The following is a 26,403-nucleotide window of genomic DNA, read 5'->3' as shown; positions in this document are numbered from 1 at the left end:
TGCGGGGGAAGGGAGACCCGTACATTACACACATTACAACATTACACACACACAAACTGTGTTTTATGTTCAATGGTCTGGCGGCGGGGATGGAACATCACGTGATCGCTCTGAGCGAATCAGCGTGCTGCTCTGCCACCAGGTCAGATTCCATGTATAATATTCCTCGCTGAAATGCGCTGAGGTAAATATGAATAAAAAATATGGATCTCGTCAAATATTTTTAGGTCGGCCATGTCCTTCCCAGGCTCAATGGCCATGTCTGTGCCAAATATCAAGTACGTGAGCCTCTCCGTTTAGGAGTCTATCGGTAACATTACACACAGACAAACTGTGTTTTATATATATATAGATAACTGTGGCGGGCACAAGGGACAATAATTCCGTGCACCAGTGGGTGGCGCGAGCGTCCAGGCAGGGAACGAAAGCGCATGCCCCGCCTTTCGACCGATCGGCCACGCCCGGGGACAAGGCGTGGCCTCGGGACATATATGCGGGCTCTAAGCTCGAGCCCGCCCAGTGCTGAAGTGCGAGCTCTTAATAAAGACTCTTTGTTTGCACCAACGCGTTGTGGCCTACCTCTCTGGCAATCGAGTCGTGTGTGCACAGCACCACACTGGTGACCCCGATTGGTTCAGCCGTTGCTGACTCCCGAACGTGCCATGGCTACCAACGCCGTCGCTGTCAAACTCCCGGAGTTTTGGGAAGCACAAGCCGACGTCTGGTTTGTGCAGGCCGAAGCTCAATTTCAGCTCCGAGGCATCACGGCAGACGAGACCCGGTACTACCACGTGGTCGCCGCCCGAGTCGTGTCCATCCTTCGGCGCCCGCCGGGCGACAACAAGTACGAGGCGCTCAAACATCTCCTCCTCGCCACGTTCGGGCTCACGGAGATCGAACGGGCCGACCGCCTCCTGGACCTTCCCGCCCTCGGCGACACACGACCATCCTTCCGGATGGATTACATGCTGTCGCTGCTCGGAGACCAGCGCCCGGATTTCTTGTTTCGCACACTTTTCCTACGCCAGCTACCTGCACAGGTGCGCCTCGCGCTGGCCGGTTCCAAACTAATGAAACCCCGCGCCCTGGCTGGAGAGGCCGACAAGTATTTTGCGGCCTGCGACACGCGGTCGGTGTACGGTGCTGCCGTAGTGGGTCCCGGTGCGGAGGCTCCAGCGCCCCCTGCTTCCCTCGTGGCCGCTGCTACGCCCCACCCACTACCGCCGCCGCCACCACCACCGCCGCCGACACGGCCGCCGCGGGGGCCACCGCCGCAAACCTGGTGCTACTACCATGCCAGGTTCAGCCGCAAGACTAAAACGTGCCGCTCGCCGTGTTCTTTTGACAGGTCGGGAAACGACCAGTGCTCACTTGCGGCCATGAGCATCGGCCATTCCGGCAGCCTCCTGTTCATCACGGACACCTTGTCCGGGCGCCGTTTCCTTTGCGACACAGGAGTGCAGGTAAGCGTCCTCCCCGCCTCCACGTCCGACAAGCAAGCCGCGGCCGGGGCCCCGCTTTGCTTGCTGCCAATGGGACACCCATGCGCACATTCGGGAAGCGTTGCCTCTCACTGCGGTTCGGAGGGCAGCGCTTTCAATGGTCGTTCGTGACCGCCAGCGTGCCAATGGCCCTGCTGGGCGCGGACTTCCTATGTGCGCATTGGCTGTTGGTCGACGTGAAGCGCAGACGTCTCGTCCAGGCCGAAACCTTCAGCTCGCTCGCTTGTTCGCTGAGCGGCTCACCGAGCGGCTTGCCAAGCGGCTTGCTGGAAGGTTCCGTCCCGGCGAGTTTAGTTTGCACGCTTCCGGCAGCGGACGACTTTACCCGCCTCCTAGCCAGTTTCCCGGCCCTCACGCAGCCCACCTTCTCAGCGGTGGCCGTTAAACATGGGGTGGAGCACCATATACCCATGGTCGGGTCGCCGGTCTACGCCCGGGCACGCCGACTCGAACCCATGAAGCTCGCTGTGGCGAAAGCGGAGCGGATTTTCACTGGAGCGGCTGGGGATCGTACGGCGCTCCAACAGCGCTTGGGCTTCTCCTCTGCACATTGTGCCGAAGCCCGGCAGGGGATGGCGGCTGTGCGGGGACTACCGCCGGCTCAATGATGCCACCACCCCCGACCGCTACCCGGTCCCGCATATCCAGGACTTTTCCGCCCGGTTGGCAAACACGACCGTGTTTTCCAAGGTGGACCTCATCCGGGGCTACCACCAGGTCCCCGTACAACCGGGCGATGTCCCGAAGATGGCCGTCATCACCCCTTTCAGCCTCTTCGAGTTCCTGCGAATGCCTTTCGGGTTGAAGAATGCGGCCCAGGCGTTCCAACGGATTATGGACAGCGTCTTGCGTGACTTACCTTTCCTCTTTGTCTACCTGGACGACATCCTAGTCGTGAGCGCGTCCCGGGAGGAGCACCTGCTCCACCTCCGCACGCTTTTCGAACGCCTGGGCCAGCATGGCCTAATCATCAACCCCGCAAAGTGCCGTTTCGGCGTCGCCACCATCGACTTCTTGGGGCACCGCATCACCAGGCACGGGGCCGTCCCTTTACCGGCCAAGGTGGAGGCGGTCAGGGATTTCCCATGACCCCGCATGATCAAGGGGCTCCAGGAGTTCCTGGGCATGGTAAATTTTTACCACCGCTTCGTGCCCCACGTCGCCCAGCTCCTCTGCCCCCCGCACGAGGCCCTCCGGGGCAAGCCGAGCAAAGGTGACATCGCCTGGTTGGAGCTGATGGCCGGGGCGTTTGCGGGCGCAAAGCTGGCCCTGGCCAACGCCACCATGCTGGCGCACCCGGCGCCCGATGCGCCGATCGCCCTCACCACCGACGCGTCGGACTACGCGGTGGGCGCGGTGCACGAGCAGTGGGTGTGTGGTGCTTGGCAACCGCTGGCGTTTTTTATCCGGCAGCTTCACCCGCACGAACGCCGTTACAGCACCTTCGACCGTGAGCTGCTCGGGCTCCACCTGGCGGTCCGACACTTCCGCCATCTGCTGGAGGGCAGCCCGTTCACGGCTTTCGTCGACCACAAGCCCCTTGTGTTCGCGATGGCCAAGGTCGCCGAGCCATGGTCGGCACGGCAGCAGCGTCACCTCTCTGCTGTGTCTGAGTATACGACGGACATCCGTCACGTGGTGGGTAAAGACAACCCGGTGGCGGATTGCCCTTCCCGGTCCGCCGCGCACGAGGTCCACCTCGGGATCGACTATGCCCGGATGGCGGAGGACCAGACCGCCGACTCCGGCGTCCAGGCCTTGCGGACCACCGTCACGGGCCTCCGCGTCACCGAGGTGCCGTTCGACGATGCGGGCGCGGCCCTCCTGTGCAACGTCTCCCTTGGCCGTCCTCGCCCCATCGTGCCCGCTGGCTGGCAGCGCCCAGTGTTGGACGCCATCCACGGCCTGTCCCATCCGGGCGCGAAGGCCTCCCAGAAGCTCGTCGCGGCGAAGTTCATCTGGCATGGCCTCAGGAAGGACGTCCGCGACTGGGCGAGGACGTGCCTCGCGTGCCAGCGCGCAAAGGTCCACCGCCACACCCAGGCCCAGTTGGCCCCGTTTGTGGTGCCCGAGCGTCGGTTCGACCACGTGCACGTCGACCTGGTGGGACCTCTGCCCCCCTCGCGGGGGTTCACCCACCTCCTCACCATGGTGGACCGCACCACACGGTGGCCGGAGGCCGTCCCATTGGCGGCGACGTCTGCGGCTGATGTGGCGCAAGCCTTCATCGCCACTTGGGTTGCCCGGTTCGGTGCCCTCTCGGACATCTCGTCCGACCGCGGCCCCCAGTTCACCTCGGAGCTCTGGGCCGCGGTGGCGCAAGGGCTCGGCATGAAACTACACCGAACCATGGCCTACCACCCCCAGGCCAATGGCCTGTGCGAGCGCTTTCATCGCTTGATGAAGGCCGCGCTCCGGGCCAGCCTCCGCGGCGGCAGCTGGGCCGACAGGCTCCCCTGGGTCCTGCTGGGCCTCAGGACGGCGCCCAAGGACGACCTGCGCGTGTCCTCGGCGGAGCTGGTCTTCGGGCAACCACTTCGGGTACCGGGTGAATTTATCCCCGACTCCACGGCCCCTTGGTCCACAGCGCAAGAGCGCTCCGCACTTCAGCAGACCGCCCGGAGGTTCGCCCCGGTGCTGACGGCACACCACGGTTGCCCGTCTTCCCACGTCGCCCTGGAGCTTCGCACGGCGGAGTACGTCTTCGTCCGGCACGACGCCCACCGAGCACCGCAACGGCCCCCATACGACGGGCCCTTCCGCGTGCTGGAGACCGGGGACAAATATTTCACCATCGACATCGGTGGTGCCCTGGATCGCATCTCCGTAGACCGCCTCAAGCCGCCCACCTCGATCTGGACCACCCCCCGCAAGCAGCTCTGCCTCCGTGTCGAGGCCGCCCCCTGGCGGTCGGACCCCCGGCACCCCCCAGCCCCGCCGTCCCGCTACCCCCCAGCCCTGCACCCATCGCCAGGGGGCGTTTCGGCTGGGGCATCCGGCTTCCCCGCAAACTCACCCTTCAGGTGCGTGGGAATTCTGGGGGGGCGCGTGTGGCGGGCACAAGGGACAATAATTCCACGCACCAGTGGGTGGCGCGAGCGTCCAGGCGGGGAACGAAAACGCATGCCCCGCCTTTCGACCGATCGGCCATGCCCGGGGACAAGGCGTGGCCTCGGGACATATATGCGGGCTCTAAGCTCGAGCCCGCCCAGTGCTGAAGTGCGAGCTCTTAATAAAGACTCTTTGTTTGTACCAACGCGTTGTGGCCTACCTCTCTGGCAATCGAGTCGTGTGTGCACAGCACCACATAACCATGAATTTGACTATTTAAGTGACTTTGACTTTGCTTCTCCATCTGCTAAGGTACATTTGTCTGTCCACTTCCACTTGTGTTTTTGCAAAACGATACTAATCCTAACCCTAACAACCCTCGTAACAATCAGTTTTTTGTTTTTTTTAGGACTCATGCTCGTGTTGAGGCATCTAGGAGACATGTTTGCCGGTTTGTTTGCCATGTTTGCCTCGACAAACCTGCCGGTTTGCTACCTTGGAGACATGCTGAATGGAGAAGGTGGATCAGACTCGGCAACGGTTGCTAGAGTGAGATGTGCATGGAAGAAGTTTCGGGAACTGAGTGGCGTGCTGACGAGGAGGGGAGTGTCGTTGAAGCTGAAGGGAAAGGTGTATGCTGCATGTGTGAGAAGTGTTATGATTTATGGGAGCGAGACATGGGTAATGAACGTGGAGCAGCAACGAAGGTTGGAAAGGGTGGAAATGCGAATGGTTCGACGGATGTGTGGAGTATCGTTGAGAGAGAGGAAGACAAATGATGAATTGCGAAAGATGATGGGAATAGAGCCTGTGATGGATGCTGTGAAGAGGAACAGGTTGAGATGGTTTGGTCATGTGTTGAGGAAGGATGAAAGTGACTGGTTGAGAAGAGTGATGGAAATGAATGTAGAAGGAAGTAGAGGACGGGGAAGACCGAGAAAGACTTGGCTAAAGATGGTGGAAGAAGAAATGCGGGCAAGGGGGTTAACAAGGAGAGATGCAGAAAATAGGGCAAAATGGAGAAGATTGTCATGGGGACCGCAAGGCTAACCCCCGCTCTAGCAGGGAAAATGGCCTTAAAATGCATGTTGTTGTTGTTGTTGTTGTTGCTCGTGTTGAGGCAGCTGCGGTCAGGATACTCACCTGTCCAAGCATTCATTAAAAGTGATGGTGGCCATGAAACCAAGGACAGAAAAGACGGGAATAGCGATGAAAACTGAAGTCAAGGAGTTGACTAAGGACAGGAACAAGGCATCACCTTCACAGTTATTGCTGCAAAGAACAACACGTTTTAAGGTTAGAGATTATATGTTACAATAAAATTCCCATTTTATTAATGAACATGAACAAGGGACTGCCCATTTATTATGTGACATACAGGTGGCTGTTTGGACCAGTGTTAATGAAATCCTTCACCATTTCCGGTATACCTACCTATCATTAGCACCAAAAGCAAGCAGGTGTTGGGTTAATTTCCTATGGTGACTATTCACAAACTTGAATTTTCTCATGTGTCCATTCCCTTGGGAAGGAGAAGTGGGTTGTCTCCAAAGCGTTGTCTAATTATTTTGGGGGGATGGGGAGGTGGGGAGGGAGCCAAAAAGTGCACACATAATATATGGACTGCCACTGAACCTTTGCAAACTGCTTCACCTGCTCTTCCTGAGGCTTTCAGCATTACTTTATAGCCAAACACTGCTGATTGTTTTATGAAGAATGAAGAACTAGTCTTGCTAGTGACGGCTTGTCGATTTACGTCGGTGCAGAGGTAGAACGATGGATAAAATCAAGACATTGTTGATCCAGCTATGCTAACGAACCACCATGGGAAGTAAGGGGAAGCTGATGTTTCAGGCATCAACACTCTTTTGCTCTGATGAAGCGTTAACTCCCGATATGCTACTTTCTCCTTGCTTCCCCAAGCAAGGTGTTTCGGGATGTTTCGGGCATTAACACTGTTTTGCTCTGATGAAGCGTTAACTCCCGATATGCTACTTTCTCCTTGCTTCCCCAAGCAAGGTGTTTCGGGATGTTTCGGACATTAACACTCTTTTGCTCTGATGAAGCATTAACTCCCGATATGCGACTTTCTCCTTGCTTCCCCAAGCAAGGTGTTTCGGGATGTTTCGGGCATTAACACTCTTTTGCTCTGATGAAGCGTTAACTCCCGATATGCTACTTTCTCCTTGTAGTACAGTGGATAAGCTCTCATATTTTAACAAATTGTGCATTTTTTGAGAAAAGCATGAAATTTCTAGCATAGTTGGTATATACAATAAGGTTTATTTTCAGATGTGGAGGGAAGTCAGATTTGACCTCTGAGGACCGTGAGAGGTCAAATCCAAAATGGCCGCCAGTCCACTGGGTCTAATGTTCAAACGTGCTTATAGGTGTCATTTCCAACTAAATTGGGGATGCCCATTCATTTGGTGATACTTTTGAGATCGCCAGAACTCAAGGACATGCATTTAGGTCACGGTCAAGGTCAAATTATGTTAAATATATATTTTTATGATACTGCAGTTGGAACTGCTATTGGAAAAAGTTCATTTGAACTTTTAAAACTCTATTTTTTCAGGTACAGGGATAGGTACAGAACACCCAAAGACCAGAAATGATGAAAAAAAAGTGTTTACACTGCAAGGAATGATGCAATAACCTCTGAAAAAATAACTGTAGTTAACCAAGTATGTCCACCAAAGCTTACATTAAATCAAGTGCAATGATGAAAATTGGTAATGATCTAAATCTAACAGTCTCCAGAACAGAAGCACAGTGCAGTGCACTTGAATGCAGCTTTGGCACACTTGCAGCGTCCAGTGCACCCTTTCTTGCAGCCACGGTCGATCAATTCATGGCACGATTTTGATGCTTCAGGAAGAGTGGTCCAAAGAGGCTGCCACCCAGTTGTCTCCTTTGTCCAGCCCCAGTCAGGTGGGTCTGGCATCTCTGGATCCATGACCAATGCCTGGTTACAACAGATGGCCTGGTAGCAAGTGTGCTTGATGTGCTGCTTGAGTGCTGCCTGGGTTGGAGGAATGGTCTCTGGAGTTCTACACTTCTGTGTGAAGAGCTGTTTCCTGGCATCATTCACTTCCGTGCTCTCACTGGTTCTATCGTACATCAGCACCACAAATCGATCTAGCAGTAACATTGAGCCTTCACTGACCTCACTTGGCATGCCGAGGAGTTCATTGAAAGCATCATTCACCTCTGGGCATCCCAATTTTAGTTGGAAATGACACCTATAATGTTTTTCTACACTATTTGCTTCCAAAATTAAGCCGCATTTGAACATTAGACTCGGTGGACTGGCGGCCATTTTGGATTTGACCTCTCACGGTTCTCAGAGGTCAAATCTGACTTCCCTCCACATCTGAAAATAAACCCTGTGGTATGCACTAACTATGTTAAAAATTTCATGCTTTTCTCATAAAATGCACAATTTTTGTGTTACCTGCTGCACTATTGCTTCCAAAGACGGTGAGCATACCTCGATCACCGTGGTCTTTATTTCGTCCATTGTTCCACCTGTTTGCCACACAGATCGACACTAGGCTTCGCCATCAAGGGTGAAGGTCAGTGTCGAAATGCATTGGTGGACTTGTGTTGGCATGAAATTAACACATCACGGGACCGTTACCCACCACCCTGTTGGGTAGTGATCCACAATGCTCACTGTATATTGTTGTAGCTGGAAAATGCTACCACTGCACCAAATCCAAGCCCCACAGAGAAGAAGATTTGAGTAGCAGCATCCATCCAAACCTTTGGGTTTTGAAGTTGAGTCATCTGGAAAGAGAGAGATACAGCAGATAGAAATATCGATTTTTTAAAAAAGTTTTTTTTTTACGATAAAGGCTTCAGTCATGGACTTTATTGTGGCCAAAAACAAAAAAATAACTGAAGAGATAGAGAAATTAAGAAAAGGAAAAATAATGTAAAAAAAATATTTGTGGAAGTTGAAAACCTGCCTTTTGAAAAGTGCAGGTCATAACTGTTAAGAAAAGACACGAGAAGGCAAATAATTCCAGAGCTCCGCAGTGAAGTGAAAGCTCCGCAGTCTTCAGTTACCAACGGCCACACAATAATCGTGCAATGTAGTGGCTTGCCGAGTATTTTGTGGTCTCACGAATTGTGGAGGTATATTTAGAGCAGCCAGTTATCGGAAGCAGAAACCAAAGTAATATCTGTAGAAAAAGGAAAGAGAGCCAACATTGCGGCGTAATTCAAGCAAGTTGAGTTTTGAGGTCAGATTGGGAGGGTTGATAAGTCGGATTACTTTAGACACGACTCTGTCAATAAATATTTGCAACCAGAACCTCCCCAGATGTGAGAGCAGTACTCCATACAAGGACGAATCAATCCTTTATATAGTTGAAGCAACTGTTGAGAGGAGAAGAATCTTTGACATCTGAACAGGACTCCTAATTTCTTCGAGGCAGATTTAGCTATTTGTGCAATGTGAGCTTTCAAAGATGGATTTGATGTTGCAGTAATATAAAGTAGGTTTACTCCATTGAATGGTGAAATTGTAGAGCCTCCAAAGAAGATGGGAAAATTAAGAGGAGTTTTCGAAATAAGCATTACACCTAACTTGATTGCAATTACCCCATTGAGGAATCCTGTCTGTGGAACTGAGGAATTTCTAGAAGTAGTTTTGACAAAATGAGATGTAGATCGAGCAAGAGAAGATGGAGCAGATATGAAAAATGTGGAGGAATGGAATGTTGAGTCATCAGCATAGGAATTAATTTGGTTATTTGGAGAAGAAAGAAGGTCGTTGATTAAAAAGAAGAAAGAGTGTAGGAAACAAGACAGAACACTGGAGTACACAGCTGTTGGTAGGGAAGGAGAGAGAGGCTCAACCATCAACCATTACGGAGATAGAACAGCTGGAGAGAGAGAGCTCGATATGAGAGAGCAGCGTGAAGGAGGAAAGCCGAAACTGTGTAGCTTGGATATCAGACCCCGATGTCACACTTTGTGAAAATATTTCAAGATATCAAGGCCTGCAACAAAGGATTCCCCAAAGTCTCTCAGAGAAGAGGCCCAGACATTCGTAATGTAAGAAAGGATATCACCGGTAGATCTTGCCTTGCGAAAGCCATAATGATGGTCAGATAGAAGATTGTGAGATTCAAGATGCTTGAGGAAATGGAAATTGAGGAAGTTGGCTGCAGTAATATCCCATGGACCAGAGAGGGCTATAGCTCTGCTATGCTCTTGCCTAATATTTAATATGTATGTACATCATCGTCGGCAGTCTACTTGCGGACGAGTATGACTGTTCCTTGTGGAACAAGGGCAGAAATAAGATGCAGAAGGAGTAGAAAGAGTACAGCACAGAAAAAGAGAAAAGACTATAATTTGTGCTGCTGGACACAAGCCCTCTCATGTGAGATAATGCTCACACGGGCTGCAATAATGCGACTGCAGTGCCAACAGCTAAATGATGATGGGGTTGGTTGGCTGGCAGCTGTGTGGAAGTACACGCTGGATGCGCTCATGGCGGATATTTGTGGTTTACCTCTGCAGCAGCAGCTCCATTGGGTTATGCCACTGCACAGCCATTTTTCACTGCAATGTGCCATTGCTGCCTGTTTTTGGCAGTGTCCTCCCTAGGTTTGGTGGTTTATGCCAGTGACACATAGGTGCCTTTTGTTTCCATCAAAGTATAGGGGACAACCGGTATTCCTCTTGCCGCAAGATATCTGACCATATAAGACAGCTTTTGGAATCTTGTCTTCCCCCACCCTGAAGACATGGCCATTCCAAGTTAGCTGCTTCTGCAGGAGCATGTCCTCCATGGCACGTTGGCTCAATTCAGAACTTGGTTATTGGTGACTCGGTCCTGTCGTTTGATATGTACGATGCTTTGCAAGTGCCAGATCTGTAATCTTCGCAATTTGTGACAGTCAGCAGATGTGACGTCTATATAACGTGAAGGAATCAGCAGTGTATAGCAGACAAGACAGAATAATGGCACCGTGCACTTTGTGATCGGTCATACACCACACCTGCTCCATTGCTGATCATGCAAAAGGGCAAATGCGTAACAGGCCAAGCGAATGCGGGCAGAGAGCTCCTTTTCAAGGCTGCAATCGTGTGACACAATGCTGCCAAGATATGGAAAGGTCTTTACGACAGGAAGTCGTTTACCATTCAGCAAGATATTTGGCTCATCGTATGGCCTGCCTGAAGCTGGTTGGTACACAAGGTCATCATCACCATGCCTATACAGTTCAGCTGGGATTCCATCGAGACCTGCAGCTTTGTTGTTGGCCATGGAAGCAACTGCCAGTCTTACCTTGGTCAGAGTGGGCAAGGTATCTAGCTCATTGCGAATTGGGCATTGCTTAATACACTCCACAGCTGCATCAGTGGGCAAGGTATCTAGCTCATTGCAGATTGGGCATTGCTTAATACACTCCACAGCTGCATCATCGGCAGCTGAGGGATGATTAAGCAAAGGAGAATCGTGTTTTATACAGCGACTGAGGATGTCTGGCTTGGTCGAAGGCAGGGTGCAGCCATCTGCTGATAGAACAGGGGAGCTTGTAGATTGCTGGAGTCCAAACACAGTTTCCAGTGCCTGGAAGAGACCTCTTGAATCATTCCGATCAGCAAGAGCTTCAATCTAACCTGCTTTCGCACCACACCTGCTGTCCTCCATGCGTCAAAGCATTATTTGCAGATTTGTTTTGCATTATTTTGTCAGTGCATGATGGCGAACCGCCTCACTTGACGTTGGGTTATTGAGGCATGCCTGGAGTGCAACACAACTGGACGCAAGCAGTGCCTCAATGCCAGGGTCATTATCAATAAACCAGTTGGCATGCAGCAATGCGGATGCCCAAGAGTCTGAACTGCTGCATTGTAAATGGAGCTCTGGAAATTGCCCCATTTCTCATTCACTGACTCCTCAACAAACACAACTGTGGCAAGAAAGTTCTCCACTGCCTCACGCACTCACGCAGGCAGCATCTGGACTTGGCTGACCACAGCTTGGCCACATTGAATTTACGCTTTGGTTTCGATGCTTGTTTTGCACGAGTCACGTTGAGGTCATGAGCACACACTGAATTAAATTATGGTCGGTCCTGCAGTCAATGCCATGCATTCCATGCATGATGCGCATGACCGACAGGTGTTCTCTTTTTGTGAGCACATAGTCAAACAAGTGCCATCATTTGAATCTTGGATGCTGCCTGGTGTGATGCCATTTATCAGGTAAATTTAAAAAACTGCTGGTAATGGCAAAATCAAACTCTGAGCAGAAGCAAAAGCTCACCATTGGCATTGTAATTGTGTTGCCCAAATTTTCTCAACACGCGGCCCCATGTCTGATATTCACCCCCAATATGAGTGTTGAAATCGCTAATGAATAAAGAGTTTGTCCAGAGGTGGTAGGAATGAACATGCTGAGGGTAGTGTAGAAATGCTCTTTTGCATCAGCAGTGTTCGGAAGTGTGGAAGCATAGGCACTTATCAGTGTGGAAAGGATTGTATTATTGCCTGGGTCGCACAAGGTCCTAAGGCGATCACAGACTGGCTTTGGTAGCTCCGTGAGATATTTCACCAGTTTGTTGGAGATGCAAACCCAGCGCCAGATATGCCTGCGTTGTCCACAGAGCAGGACATCCAACAGAAGGTGTAGTCTTGTTCCTGTGCATCCTCAGGGATGGAAATCTTTGTCTCTGATAACGCTGTCTGATGTTTCTCACATTCCAGCTTCCGATGGTTAGTTTTTTGAAGCTTTTTTGTTTGTTAATACTATTGTGTCATGTGCTGAGATCCCATAATTTGCTTCCGGCTGCTCAATCATGTCAGTAGCATGTGGTACTCAATTACCGTAATGCTTTGAAAAAGACCAGGGAAGAAAGAGGGGGAAAGGATGAGGTTTAGAATGAGAGAGAGAAGAGGAAGGGTAAAAGGGACCAATATGAAAGATGGGGATGTGGGGGAGTGGCGGAGAGGGTTGCAGATACACTGTGAGGTGCCTGCTCATGTCTGTGCACTGGTTGGTGGATTATCTGGGCCGTTACACTCCTGCACCGAACAGAGTGCTGAGTACAACAGCTGGAAAGTGACTGAGCTGACACCCACAATGTCCATCTAACTCAGACTAATAGTCCCTGCTGGTGACAGATCAGGGTCTGTCTTTCACCAGACACAGGTGGAGAGATTGCTGCTTACTAAGTTTTCATCTGCCAGAATACTCCAGGAACTGATGCTGCTGCTGCTCAGAGCCAGGTTTCGTTATCGTTTTTCTGATACCTAGCCTATGACCATCCCACCAAGCATAACCACAGGAAGGAGCAGATTGCTCCGAGATGGTATTGCTTGGGCCACATGATAAGGCCACAATAAATTGGAGGAGATTAGCAAGTAAAACACAGATCAATGCAGATTTTGAATCTCGGGGTTTACAGTGATGAGAATAGCTTATGCCGGTACTCAACCATACCTTTTCCTTCCGTTTATATATGCTGTGCGAGTTTACCCGAGGTATTGCATAACTTACGTCGGGGGTGAACAGGTAACGTAGACCATCTGTAGATCCTTCTAATGTCAAACCCTGCACCAGGAAGCAGAAGAGTATGATGTATGGGATTGGAGTTGTGATGTAGACAACCTGTGTGGGGCATCATAATTGGATTCGTAATATGCATCGGGCACTCTTAGCCCACCAGGTATTGCAATTAATGGCGTTTTAATTGTTTGAAATAGCTGGATAATTTGAGGGATAAAAGCTCCTGGTCACTCATTTATAACTGCAAAGATTTGTAGACATTCCAACACACCTTTCCAGTGCTCTCAATGCCACGAATGGTGCAGCAGTATATGACTGACCAGACAAATATGTGGCAGATGAGGAGCCACCATTTGACGGTTCCACCTTCGTTGATGTTTGTGCTGATGTCCAGAGTTTTCCTGTACCAGAAATAGTTCACTGGTGAGCTTAGCCGGCACTCTGCTAGGTACTCTGTTTGAAATGTGGGACACATAGGAGAAACAAGGCATCATTTTGGTGTTTGTCAAACTTCTCAACTTGAAAATCCCATTAAGGCTTAGGGCATTAAGGCAAAAATCCCATTAAGGCATTAAGCGATGCCTCAGTTGTATACAGTTGCTTTTAAAAGCTTCTGTTTGGGTACCAAAGCCTGGCGTTGGCTTAGCGGTTAGGGTGCCGGCTTGGGATCCTAGGATCCTGGGTTCGAATCCCGATCGATCGCTGAATTAACGTCAGGGGGGTTGACTCAGCCTGTCATCCTTCCGAGGTCGGCAAATATGGGTTCCAGCTTGCTGGGATGAATGATCCCGGTGTGTACCCCGGCTTAGAATAGGTACACCGTATCCCTGCGCATCGTAAGAGCATGACTAAGGGTTGGCGTCAGGAAGGGCATCCGGCCATAAAAACATTGCTTCAAACAGGGAACCATGGTTGTCATGGGGCCCGCAAGGCTAACCTCGCCCTAGCGGGGAAAAATGGCCTTAAAACGATCATTTAAATTTTTTTTATTGTTTGCATTTTCAAAATTATTTGAACATCTTTAGTTACATCCGCCACCGAAGACGGGCAGAGGTTTAAAGTGATTCTTCACCGTTGGGAGACGGCGCCAAAAACGATACAAAGCACGATATTTCAAAATGTTGTGGATGGTTGTCCGTTCGTCTGTCTGTGAGCAGGAAATCTCAAAAATTTCTGGACTAATTTTGGTTGAAACTCGGTGGACAGGTTGGGTTTGTGAAGCGGACGAATCGATTAGATTTTGCTGAGGATACGGATCCTATAATTTGTGACGTCATAATTCTTCACCATTGAGAGATGGGGACCATAAACGATGTAAAGCACGATGTCTCAAATAGTTATGGACGGATTATGACAAAACCTGGTGGATGACTTGGGTAGATTGACAAGAACAAGCTGGTTAGATTTTGGTTAACGTCTGGATGCAGATCCGGCTTATCAGTGGATACAAAATATAAACTGCTTAGACTGGTGAAGGTGTCGCGCTCTACTGAGTGTCGTTCTAGTTACCCTCGCCAGAGGAGAGGGTATTGCATTTGAGTCCGTTTGTCTGTCTGTTTGTTTGTTTGTCTGTCTGTTTGTTTGTTTGTCTGTTTGTTTGTTTGTCTGTTTGTCCACACAGAATAAATATGATTTTCTCTGCAACCGTTGGTCCGATTGACAGGAAATTTTCACCGTAGGTGCAACTCCACCTGCAGAATTTTTTTATGATAATTATGACCTCATAGGTCACGTGGTTCGGCCGCCATCTTTGAAAATCGAAAAACCTTGTGCCTCTATATCTCCGAAAGCGCTGAATAGAAAAAATTTGAGACATGGCTCATTGTAAAGAACTCTCCATGGGGAATAAAATATGTTAAAGATGATATCATAGGTGCCTCCATTATGACGTCATAATTTGACAAGTACAAAACGTCATCCAATCAAGATGAAATTTCTTGAGCATAATCTCGGAATAAATTAGCTTAGAAAAAAAATAATGATGATGTCATCGGTCACGTGGTTCGGCCGCCATATTTGTTTTAACACAAAAGCCTTAAAAAACCACTGAAAATACATCCTGGTGAGGGTTTGCAATCTCTGATTGCTCTTTTTCTTGGTAACTTTTACAACGCGCAACAAAAAATATATGAATGATCGTTTTAAGGCCATTTTCCCCGCTAGAGCGGGGGTTAGCCTTGCAGGCCCCATGACAATCATGGTTCCCTGTTTGAGGCAATGTTTTTATGTTTTTTACAATGTTTTTTACAACTCGCAACGATTCACTAAAGTTTCCACAATTTGAGGTGTACGCACTTTTTACCCCTTTTATTCACAACGTATTCTTGAATGCATGGTTTATTTCAAAGCAAAACCACTTTTGTTTGAAGTGCACAGTGGTGGAAATTACACTTTTGGAAGTGGACAGTGTGCATTGGTTACATGGATTGACTAAAGGGTAGAGGGATAGAGAGAGAGAGAGAGAGAGGGAGAGATGAGGACCTGTGTCATTTTCGTTGAGTGGGCAGAACCCCCAAGGCATTGGATACTCGAATGAGTGTAGCAAGTACCATGTGATCCATGTGATGATGACGCTGAAGTAGAGGCACAGGAAGAATGAAAGCACCAAGGAAGAGTACCCTAAACACACAGCACGTGCTATACTGTCCTGTTTCTCTTAAAATTCTGACAAATTCCCTTTCGCAGTTACTCTGCTACCATGGCATGTCCATGGTAACCTATACCTGTTTTTGTTTTTGTTTTTTTGTATACAGAGTCGAGGCTCGTGAAAGAGCTAACATTTATCAAACAAACAAATCAAACAAACAAGCAAACAAAGTATATAAAAAGGGGAGCGGTCGACAAGATGGGGAGAGAAGGGGAGGAAGCACACCATGTGAAACACAACATTTGAGAGCAGATGAACTTGACAAAAAAGGAAAATCTCAAAGAAGATAATTAATCGTTATCTTTGAGGATCATTAACTTTTTCATCCTGATAAGAATGTGTTCATTTAAGTTAATGTCGAGCTTTAGTGAAGAAGAATGGTCTTACCATGTGATGTACTGAAGGACACCTTTGCTAACCTCGGAAATAAGAAACTTAAGCCTTTAAGTATGCTTGCACATGTTTCTTTGAAAGAAATATTAAAAATATTTTTTTTTTGCTCTTTCCCAAACCCATCTCCCCCTCCTTTACCAATGCCAGTCAGGTAGGGGTGGATGGACGACCATACTCCAATGCTACCTTTCCGCAACTTTTGAGCGATGGCCAGCTCGAGGAAGAACACTGGAAATCCCTCAACAAAGAGCGCAATAAAGTATGGGATGAGAAATGCTCCTAGGGCCAGGGAAAGGAAATGGATTACAGTTGTGGGTTAGATGATTAAACTTGGGGGAACAAAAGTTTTTGAAAAGATCTATAGGACTACACCTTGTCTGACGTAACCAAAGAAAGCGTGAATATGCAACGAGATGTGTAAATCAAGTGACTCATAAATAACTAGAGAAAATCAGATGACAGAAAGAGTATAATCAGGATCAAAATATGTAAATAGCACCTTGTATCCATAGGCAAAAGGCGCTATATAAATACAATTATGATTATTATTATGATTATTATTATCATTATTATTAAATAAACAACTTCTCTAAGCTATGTAAGGTGGCAGAAATCTTACAAAATTAAGACTGTTTTCTCAAATAAAATATCTGCTGTTCTTTGCTATTTGCTGTGGACGAAAGGACTGCAAAATTATTGTTTTCACCAAACACACCACGAGATACATAATGTTCATGCATTGTGACAATTGCTTTCCCAAAGAGCACCGCACAGTTATCATGTGGAATCACCTAAAACTTGCTCAGTTGCACAATCACCAAGCCGATCTTTCAGGAAGTGAACAGAAACATTTGCTAAACAGGAAGTTTCACACAGGAATTATTTTTATGCCTCTGTTGACGAAGTCGCCGGAAGGGATTATGTTTTCAGGTTGTCCGTCCGTCCGTCCGTCCGTCCATCCATCCGTCCGTCCGCGATACGTTTTCGGTACCGCGATAACTTGAGAACGGCCTGAGGGATCTTAGTCAAACTTGGTGCAGTTATGTATAATGACGTAAAGATGAACTGATTAGATTTTGGGGTCAAAGGTCAAAGGCCAAAGGTGAGAGGTCATGTTAGGTAAAAATCCTGTTACTGCGATAACTTGTGAACCAGTGATGGGATTTTGACCAAATTTGGTACAAGTATGTATAATGATGTAGAGATTAACTGATTAGATTTTGGGGTCGCGAGGTCAAAGGTCATGTCAGGAAAAATCTGATAACTTGAGAACAGCTGTATGGATTTAAAGCAAACTTGGTACAAGTATTGTAAAGATGTAATAATGTGGGCGGAGTGTGAGAGCAGAGTAACTTGCTTACTGTGTGTGAGGAGCAGATGTCATGAAATGTGAATGTCATGGACAGTCTTACACTCTTCAACCTAGTGGGGAGAACATTTGGAAGCGGCAGCATCAGCCCATAAGTAAGAGCCATATTCCATGGCACTTTGGATGAAGGCTTTTTACACCCTTATAAGCCAAGAATGGTAGAGGAAGGACTTGGCTCTGTGAAGAATTCCTCTGCGGTAGCTTGGGAATGTTATCCTTTTATTTTTGGGGTATTATTATCTCTATAATTCCAGTAATCTCAGTGTGTGTGTATGTCTGTGACCGCTGTTTCTCGACAACCACTGGTCTGATCTAATCGAAACTTGCTAGCTATATTGCTGGGGACCTGAGGATGTGCCTTTTCAAGGTAGAGCGAAGACCGAAGCAACGGTGAAAGTTCTTTTTTTTAAAGTTTTTTTTTTTTGCACGTACGGTCACGCTAGAGCGAAGGAACCGCCTGTGTGTTTGTTGTTTCTGCCTCGGGGTTTGAAAGGTTTTTGTTTTATTTTTCTTTCTTCTCTTCTCTTCTCTTTGTGCTTCTCCTTGCGATGGAATAGCAAAAAGGCAAAATATGTTGGCGCTAATAGAATAATTGGCCAATAAAATTAATTTGCGATTAATCGTAACTGCGATACGTGACCTTCCGGACAGTGAGGACTTAACTTCCGGACTTACGGATAGTGACGACTTACTGTCTCGATTGTATCTTACTACTATCTTACTTTCTTATCTATCTATACTGTCGTATCTGGCTTATACTTACTGTCTATATACTTACTGTCTATATTATAGATTGATTAGAGTTAAACACAATGCCCCAATCCATTCGCCATTTACGAGAGCGAAGGAAGGAAACTGCGCGCCGTGCTCGCGCTATGGAATCTGACCAAGCACAAGCTGCTCGCCTGACATGCGACGCTACGCGCGTGACAAGGCATTGTGCAGCTGAAACAGATGAAGAACGAGCTGCTCGCTTGGCAGAAAACACTGAACGCGAGGCACGGTGTCGTGCAGACGAAACAGATGAAGAACGAGCTGCTCGCTTGGCAGAAAACACTGAACGCGAGGCACGGTGTCGTGCAGACGAAACAGATGAAGAACGAGCTGCTCACTTGGCAGAAAACACTGAACGCGAGGCACGGTGTCGTGCAGACGAAACAGATGAAGAACGAGCTGCTCGCTTGGCAGAAAACACTGAACGCGAGGCACGGTGTCGTGCAGACGAAACAGATGAAGAAGGAGCTGCTCGCTTGGCAGAAAACACTGAACGCGAGGCACGGCATCGTGCAGACAAAACGGATGAACGAGCTGCTCGCTTGGCAGAAAACACTGAACGCGAGGCCCGGCGTCTTGCAGAAGAAATCCCTCACCAGCGAGAAGACCGGCAAGTAAGGCCCCTGTCATACATAGGCGGATATTTTGGTGACTACTGGCGACTGCCGGCGATCAAGATTTTTCGGCGACTACTGGCGATTTTGGGCGGTCAAATATGGTCAGGTGGCAGTATGGCGACTGCAGGCGGCCACATTGCGACTGCATTGCGACGAAGCACTGACCTCACCCCGAGTGGGATGGCGACTGTTGAAGATCGACGACGACTGCATTGCGGATGCACGGCGGCAGCGTGGCGACAGTCTGGCGGCTAGATTACGACTGATGGCGGATCGCGGCGACTGCATTGGGCCCGGATGGCGGTTTACTCCGACGTCCGCAAGACTGCAATAAGACCGCCGGCGATTGGAGACGATTCACACATGATGATTGTGTGATCACACACAATCATTCACACATGATTCACACATCAAGAGGCGATGTCTGCACCGAACCTGCCACCAGCTGACGATGACGATGACTCTGGCAGTCAGGATTATTGACACATTAGTGATTACTTGTGGATATTTGTGCTATTGGATACTTGTGCTGTGCTATTGGATACTTGTGCTATGAACATTGTGATTCATTATTGGATACTTGTGCTATGAACAAATTTGTATTTAATATGAACAAATAAATTTGTTTGTATTAAATATACATTTCAAAAATCACTTTCGTCCTCGCTACAGGCACTCATCAGATGGCTATTCTATTTTGCATTTTTTTTTTTTTAATCTTTATTTCTCTATTTTACATTTCACTTTATTCATTTCAATGATGTATGACATGAAGCATAAAGATGTTTGATGTACAATAAGAAAGTTAATAAAGATGTATCATTGTAATGTAATAATCAAACTTTTCTGCAGGGAGAGAGAATGGAAATAACGTCCAACAAATTATTTCCACTGGTCCCAAGTCCCATAAATAAAGTTTCCAAAGGACCAAAGTCTCAAAAATAAAGTTCCCAAAAGTCCCAAGTCCAAACAATAAAGCCATATCCTTGTCGGCACCACAGGACCTCACTCCACGGAGACCCTCACACCATCCTGTCTTGCCATGGAATGGAGCTCAGCATGAGCCAGCAGTAGGTCATTCGCAGCAATATCTTGGTCCAGTGCTGCCAAGTCATTCAGAAGGACCAGCTTCATCCTATGTTCATCATCCATGATAGATGTTGGTAGAGAGACCCTTGGTAGACCTTGACCATAGAACATACTGCAGTGAGCTGAAATGTCCACCCCTATTTATACCTGGCCAGAAAATCGTGGTATGTCGTAATGCAGTCGCCAGGCAGTCGTAGCTCTGTCGCCAATGGCAGTAACTCGGCCGCCACTAGTCCTACTGCTGTCGTCGTCAGTCTCCCATAGCCGCAGGGGAGACGTGACAGTTCTTCTGTAGTCGATATGCAGCCGCAACAGTGTCGGCCCGTAGTCGGGAAGATGCCGCAGGTAGGCCGTATGGCATTCGCATCTCTGCCGTGCTAGCTGGTGGGGCGATGCTGGTGCAATTGCGGAAGACTATGAGCGACTGGGTTGCGGCCGCTTTACGGTCTTATTACGGATACCGACGACAGCATGGCGGTTCCATCATGACAGCATGACGGATTCTTTTTGAGGACGACTAAGCGAGCCGTTTTTAAACATTTAAAATATATATTTGGCCCCTTTGCGGCTCTTGCCGACTGCAGCAGACCTGGGGAGGATAACCACGACTACAGAAGACCGTCCATTACGGTTTCATTACGATTGTCGGCGGGTGGTGGCGATTTTTTCAGTCACAAGTAGTCGCCGACAAATCCGCCTATGTGTGACAGGGGCTAAGGGATGCCCTGCACCATCAGGACGTACACCTGTGCGAGACTTGAGCAGGCTCACCGTGACAATCGCAACCTTGCTCGATACGATGATACCGATTTCTTCTGAGAGGTACTTCATGTTGAGTACAGGCACGCGTTGAGCAGGACCTCATCTCTCTATAATGCAAGCAATCTCTGTGTGTCTGTGTGTCTGTCTGTGTGTGTGTATGTCTGTGACCGCTGTTTCTCGACAACCACTGGTCCGATCTAAGTGAAACTTGCCAGGTATATTTCTGGGGACCTGAGGATGTGCCCTTTCAAGGTTTGCTATTAATCAGATAAGTGGTTACCAAGTTATGGCCATTTATTTAGCAAACACATACGTTTTGTACGTGAACGAAGGAACAGCGAAGGACAAGAGCGAAGGAACGGCAAAGGACGAGAGCGAAGACCGAAGGAACGATGAAAGTTTTAATTTTTCTTTGCACGTACGGTCGCGCTACAGCGAAGGAACCGCGTGTGTTTGTTGTTTCTGCCTCGCGGTTTGAAACGTGGAAGAATTGGCCATTAAAACTAATTTGCGATTAATCGTAACTGCGATATGTGAACTTCCGGACAGTGAGGACTTAACTTCCGGACTTAGGGATAGTGACGACTTACTGTCTCGATTGTATCACACAATGCCCCAATCCATTCGTCGCTTACGACAGCGAAGGAACGAAACTGCGCGTCGTGCACGCGCAATGGAATCTGACGAAGCACGAGCTGCTCGCCTGACACGCGACGCTACGTGCGTGACAAGGCGTCGTGCAGCTGAAACGGATGAAGAACGAGCTGCTCGCTTGGCAGACAACACTGGACGTGTGACAAGGCGTCGTGCAGCTGAAACAGATGAAGAACGAGCTGCTCGCTTGGCAGACAACACTGAACGCGAGGCAAGGCGACGTGCAGAACAAACGGATGAACGGCTGAGAACAAACGTACGGGCACGCACTAGTGCGTGTACTTTAATCACAGCAATGAGGGGTGCCTGTTGATTTGTGTCACCATTCACTCATTTAATGCAAGTAGAGCCTCTCCTTGAGGAAGACAAACCAATTTGGTTAACGTATTGACATTCAGGTTCAAATGCTTTGTGCATTTTAGCTCAACATTGGAATAACAAATCTTTACAGTATTTGCTTTAAGCTCAAGCACACGTGCTTTAAACATTGGCCACGTACATATGATTTTTTTCGATTATTTTATATATCGTAGAAGTTGCAGTAAAAAGTTGTAATACAGGGAAATGCAAATGGACGCAGACACAGGGAAGGGTAATTGTGCTCGTACTGCCTGTGGATTGTATTCTGCACAGCAACACCGCCATTCCTACTCCTGTATACTGTATAGGCATATTTGCGATAATAAGCAACACAATAATTCCACACAGGAAAGAAAGCAACTCTTTATATCAGCAGTAATGAAGATATTGTGTTGGTTGAGGGTTAAATGATTTGCATTTTATACTGCACAAATAGGGAACAGAGTGATCCGATATTATCGTGTCATTTCTGCCCATTTGCACTCTTTGTCAAGTATGAAGATTAAGAGATAATGGTGTACCGGAGAAAGGCCAACACACTGTTGTTTATGGCATTCCTGGCACAAGATGTGAAAGTAAATATTTTGCTCAAACACTGAGGACTTTCAACACCTAATTCAAAGAGCATATATACACAACCGGTCAAAAGTTTTAGAACACCTCAATTTTTCCAGTTTTTATTGAAATTTACGCAGTTTAATGTCCAGTGAATAACCTGAAATGGTACAAAGGTAAGCAGTAAACTGCTCGAGGTTGAAAAAAAAGTTTAGGTTCGCAAAAACAGGAAAATAATGTAAATTGCACAGTTATATTGTAAAAAAAAGGCCTTCTTCAGGGAACAAGTAATGGGTAGACAACTTACAGCTGTTCTGCAGCAATGTAAGTAAATTAAGCCTTGAAAGTTGATGCAAACAATTCCTTCAGGTGTCTCAACCTCTGCTGGTTACTTGATTACAAACCCCCTGTCTGTATAAAAGCAGTATTGGAACAGACTGTTATTACACCCTCTGAAGCATTATTTGGACAATATTGCACTGCAGGAAGTAGTATATTGGAAACTGGAGGAAACTGACAGGAAGAGGTCTGGCAGACCCAAAGCCACAACAGAATCAGAAGACAAGTTTCTGAGAATCAACAGCTTGCGTGATAGGCGGCTCACAGGACAACAGCTTCAAGCACAGCTTAACACTGGTCGAAGTAAGCAAGTCTCAGTTTCAACTGTGAAGAGAAGACTTCGAGCTGCAGGTTTCGAGTGGCACAGGTTGAGTGGCATAAGAAAGCCATTGCTAAGATGGCAAAATAAGAAAAAGAGGCTTGCCGGGGCCATGAAGCACTGCCAGTGGACTACTGAAGACTGGAAGAAGGTTTTATGGACCGATGAACTTACTTTTTTTTTTACTTAAATGACTTACTTTTTCCACATGTGAAATTTGCATTTATGTTTATTTAAATTATACAATGGACTACAAAATGTAAATGTTTCATGATATTTGTTATATTGTATCACCTTTATCTATCAATATTGTTGAAATGAAGATCAAATAGCTGTATGTTGAAATATGTTGAAAAAGTCAAAACTTTACATGGGGTGTACTTACTTTTTCACGTGACTGTGTATATATATATTAGCAAGGTACTGGTGCTACGCATGGGTGGAAGGCCATAAGCAAACAGACAATGCAGAAACGGCGAATGCTAAAGCATGAAACCAATAAATTCCACATTCCTGTAGCACCTTCAGTCGCACGTCAGACATGGACAGCAGGTTTGTGAAAGACTTAGGGTAAACAAAACGATGAATGGGAAACCATAGAACCAAATAATTCCACATTCCTGTGCCACCTGTAGTCGAACATCAAGCATGGACAGCAGGTTCATGAAGGACTTCCACGAAAAACGTACCCGTTTGAATGGTTCCACACCCAGTCAATGGCAAATGTGCATATGGTGATCCGTGAATGTCACGCTTAGAAAGTAGAAACCGTCATGGCATTTCATCATTCACTTGAACTCAATATCTCTATTTTCATTCCAAACAGCACAACTCCAATCACAAATAAAATAGCATTAATATATAAAATAAACTTTTACCAACATTCGTGACATAAACGAATATTTAAATCCGGATGTGGAGTAGTTCCATACGTTTGGCTGAATACAATTATGAATTCAAAATCGTAATTGTATTAACTCAATTCCAAATGTCATTCCAATCATAAATTGATACTTTAACAAAATGCTGTTTTAAATGACTGTTGTATTGGGATATAAACAAACCAGCTCATTGCTGACATCTGTCCACTTCCGGATTTGCGGCAGGTTCGTATCGAGTTGATTTCAAAATCATAATTTTATTTCGGAATTTTTGAAACATCCTACCTACCTTACAACATCCGCTGGGACCCCAAAACTTTCCACAGAAGGTTTGGTGGGGCTAGCCCCAAAACTGAAGGAGTAGTTTGGGGACAGACAGACACTCCTGTTTTATTATTTATATATATATTGTTACGTTTATGGGGGGTAGACAATGAAATACCGTAGGTCCAGGTAGAAGTGAATAGATTACCATGCTCCGTATGTTGCGATGAAGAAGAAGAAACCCCATGTATCATAAGTAGGGATCCGTTAGACCGTATGTCGTGTAAGAGTGTATCTTTGTTCCCATGACTAGGAGTGGGCTATGTTAATTAGTTATGGATTAATGGTAAATCCCCTGCATGTAATTGCCTCTGTTATTTCTCCTCTTTTCCTTATGACAATGCAGCACACACACACATAGTCAAGCAGGCGCATTAATAACACTAAATAAAGCAACCGGAACCGGGACATTGAACTACCACTGGTGCCACAGCTGCCATATCGCAACATTAAGCAGGCAGGTCCGTAAGGCCACGCTCCGAAGAGCAGTGACTGGTCCGGATTTGGTTCGAGCAAGGACTGCTAAGATGGAACTATTGGATTGGTGGAGCATGCACAGGCGGCGTCGGATGACGTCAGAGCCTTGAAAACAAAAGACTGTCTCGACATTTTCTTTCTCTTGAGTCCTGGCTTTGGTGGCAAATGGTCGTGTCTCGACATTTTCTCTTCTTTTTGGGTCCTGGCTTTGATAGTGAACGGTCGTGTCCCGACATTTTGTCTCTCTCTCCGGGCTGGCCTCCATAGCAAACGGTTGATTTATTATTGGTTCTCCTGTGTTGGGACATAGATGCTGGACATTTTATAGCGCTCTGGCGCTAGGGGCATTGGAGGTTTCGACGATTGTAAGGATGGGCGGTCGTGGCTCGTGGACTCAGGTGTGCTTGGCCCGTAGCTTTGTGATGGCTGAGAGCCGTGCTGAGTGAACCGGAGAGACGTCGGTGCGTCGTCTGGGTGCTGTGTGGAGCAGACAGTGAGTGGACGGGTGCGGCCTGCTTGTTTCGCGCTCGGCAGCTAGAGGAGCGATCTGCGGACCGTGGCCTGCATTTTCCCATGAGCGAACTGTGCACGCAGGCCTGTGTATTCCCGCTCAGAGGCGCGGGGGCTGTGACGATTCCCGACGGGGTTCAAGAGCCGCTCAGAGCCAAGTACACTACATTTTTACTTTCGTTATTTTATATTTCCCCTTGTGTTGTATACGAGTCGATGTGGGGCGCTCCATTTAGGAATATTAGGTTTACCGTGCATTCCTTTGTTTCCGGCATTTCTTTCAATAAAGCCAGTATTTTTGTATTATAATTCCGTGCCGGTTGAATTAATTATTGCAGGGTCGAAGACATCCAGTGGGGTCTGTGAAGGTAAGAGCCTCGTTACCCTTCGCTGCCTCATCCCCCTGCAGGTATTAACTCTGCCATCATTGACTGAACGCCTCGGAGTGTTAAGCTTGCTCGGCGAATCCGTCCCCAGGGGTGTTCACCCCAGGAACACGACAATATCATAGGGTCAGTGTGCTTCTTTGGTTAAATTTAATATTCCTGACTGCAAATCTCCTAACTGTTGATGAGCAGGGCAGAGACAATGTGTTCGTGTGGCAGGCAACACTTGTTGCTGACAGGTTTTGCAGCAATTGCTGGGGTGGGCCGCAATCTGTGCCTTCCTTCCTCGTCAAGTTAGGGGGTTCGCTCTGTATGTATATATACCGTATATCTATATATATATATATATATATATATATATATATATATATATATATATATATATATATATATAATATATATAATATATACATACATATATACATACATACATACATACATACATACATACATACATATATATATATAATTATATATATATATATATTGTTACGGATCGCGGTTAGATGTTATTTCGACCGAGCGGTGGTGTATTACCGCGACCTAACAGTTATTCCCCGACTAGACCCCGATTCCACCCAAACGTTGACCAAATCGCGCTATGCTAAATCAATGATGGAAAGGACACAACGACTGGGATAGATGAAACGACGCAAGGGGTACAGTTCTCAAGACCTCCGGAGGAGGATATAATTACAGTGGGGGAGAAAAGGGGTAGATTACAAGGTAGTGAGGTAAAGGCACAGAAGAGATAGGCACTTAGTTACAGTCTTATCATTAGCCCAGACAGACCACAGACAAACGGAACAAGGCTGACTTACACAGGGATTGATGGCAGGGAAGGACAGGTAGTTCGAT

The 26,403-nt window shown here is 47.5% G+C and overlaps 1 protein-coding gene across 4 annotated transcripts in view; it reads right to left on the bottom strand.

Annotated features, from left to right (window-relative positions):
- Positions 1 to 26,403, bottom strand: part of LOC137439510 (sodium-dependent neutral amino acid transporter B(0)AT1) — a 72,099-nt gene that overhangs the window by 19,034 nt on the left and 26,662 nt on the right. For 2 of the 4 annotated variants that reach the window (XM_068135326.2, XM_068135329.2), the window contains exons 2-7: positions 16,268 to 16,408; positions 15,571 to 15,708; positions 13,361 to 13,542; positions 13,081 to 13,191; positions 8,233 to 8,345; positions 5,697 to 5,825 (exon numbers count right to left, since the gene is read on the bottom strand). In XM_068135326.2, the coding sequence (XP_067991427.2) occupies positions 5,697 to 5,825; positions 8,233 to 8,345; positions 13,081 to 13,191; positions 13,361 to 13,542; positions 15,571 to 15,708; positions 16,268 to 16,408 (814 nt within the window). Of the gene's footprint in view, positions 1 to 5,696; positions 5,826 to 8,232; positions 8,346 to 13,080; positions 13,192 to 13,360; positions 13,543 to 15,570; positions 15,709 to 16,267; positions 16,677 to 26,403 lie in introns of those variants that run through there. The other 2 variants (XM_068135327.2, XM_068135328.2) reach the window with 2 other exon arrangements.

The sequence above is a fragment of the Myxine glutinosa genome, chromosome 14, assembly GCF_964187855.1.
Source record: "Myxine glutinosa chromosome 14, kmMyxGlut1.1, whole genome shotgun sequence".
In the NCBI taxonomy this organism is placed as follows: domain Eukaryota; kingdom Metazoa; phylum Chordata; class Myxini; order Myxiniformes; family Myxinidae; genus Myxine; species Myxine glutinosa.
Note: the sequence above shows the minus strand (reverse complement) of the source record. Positions and strands in the feature narration are given on the sequence as shown.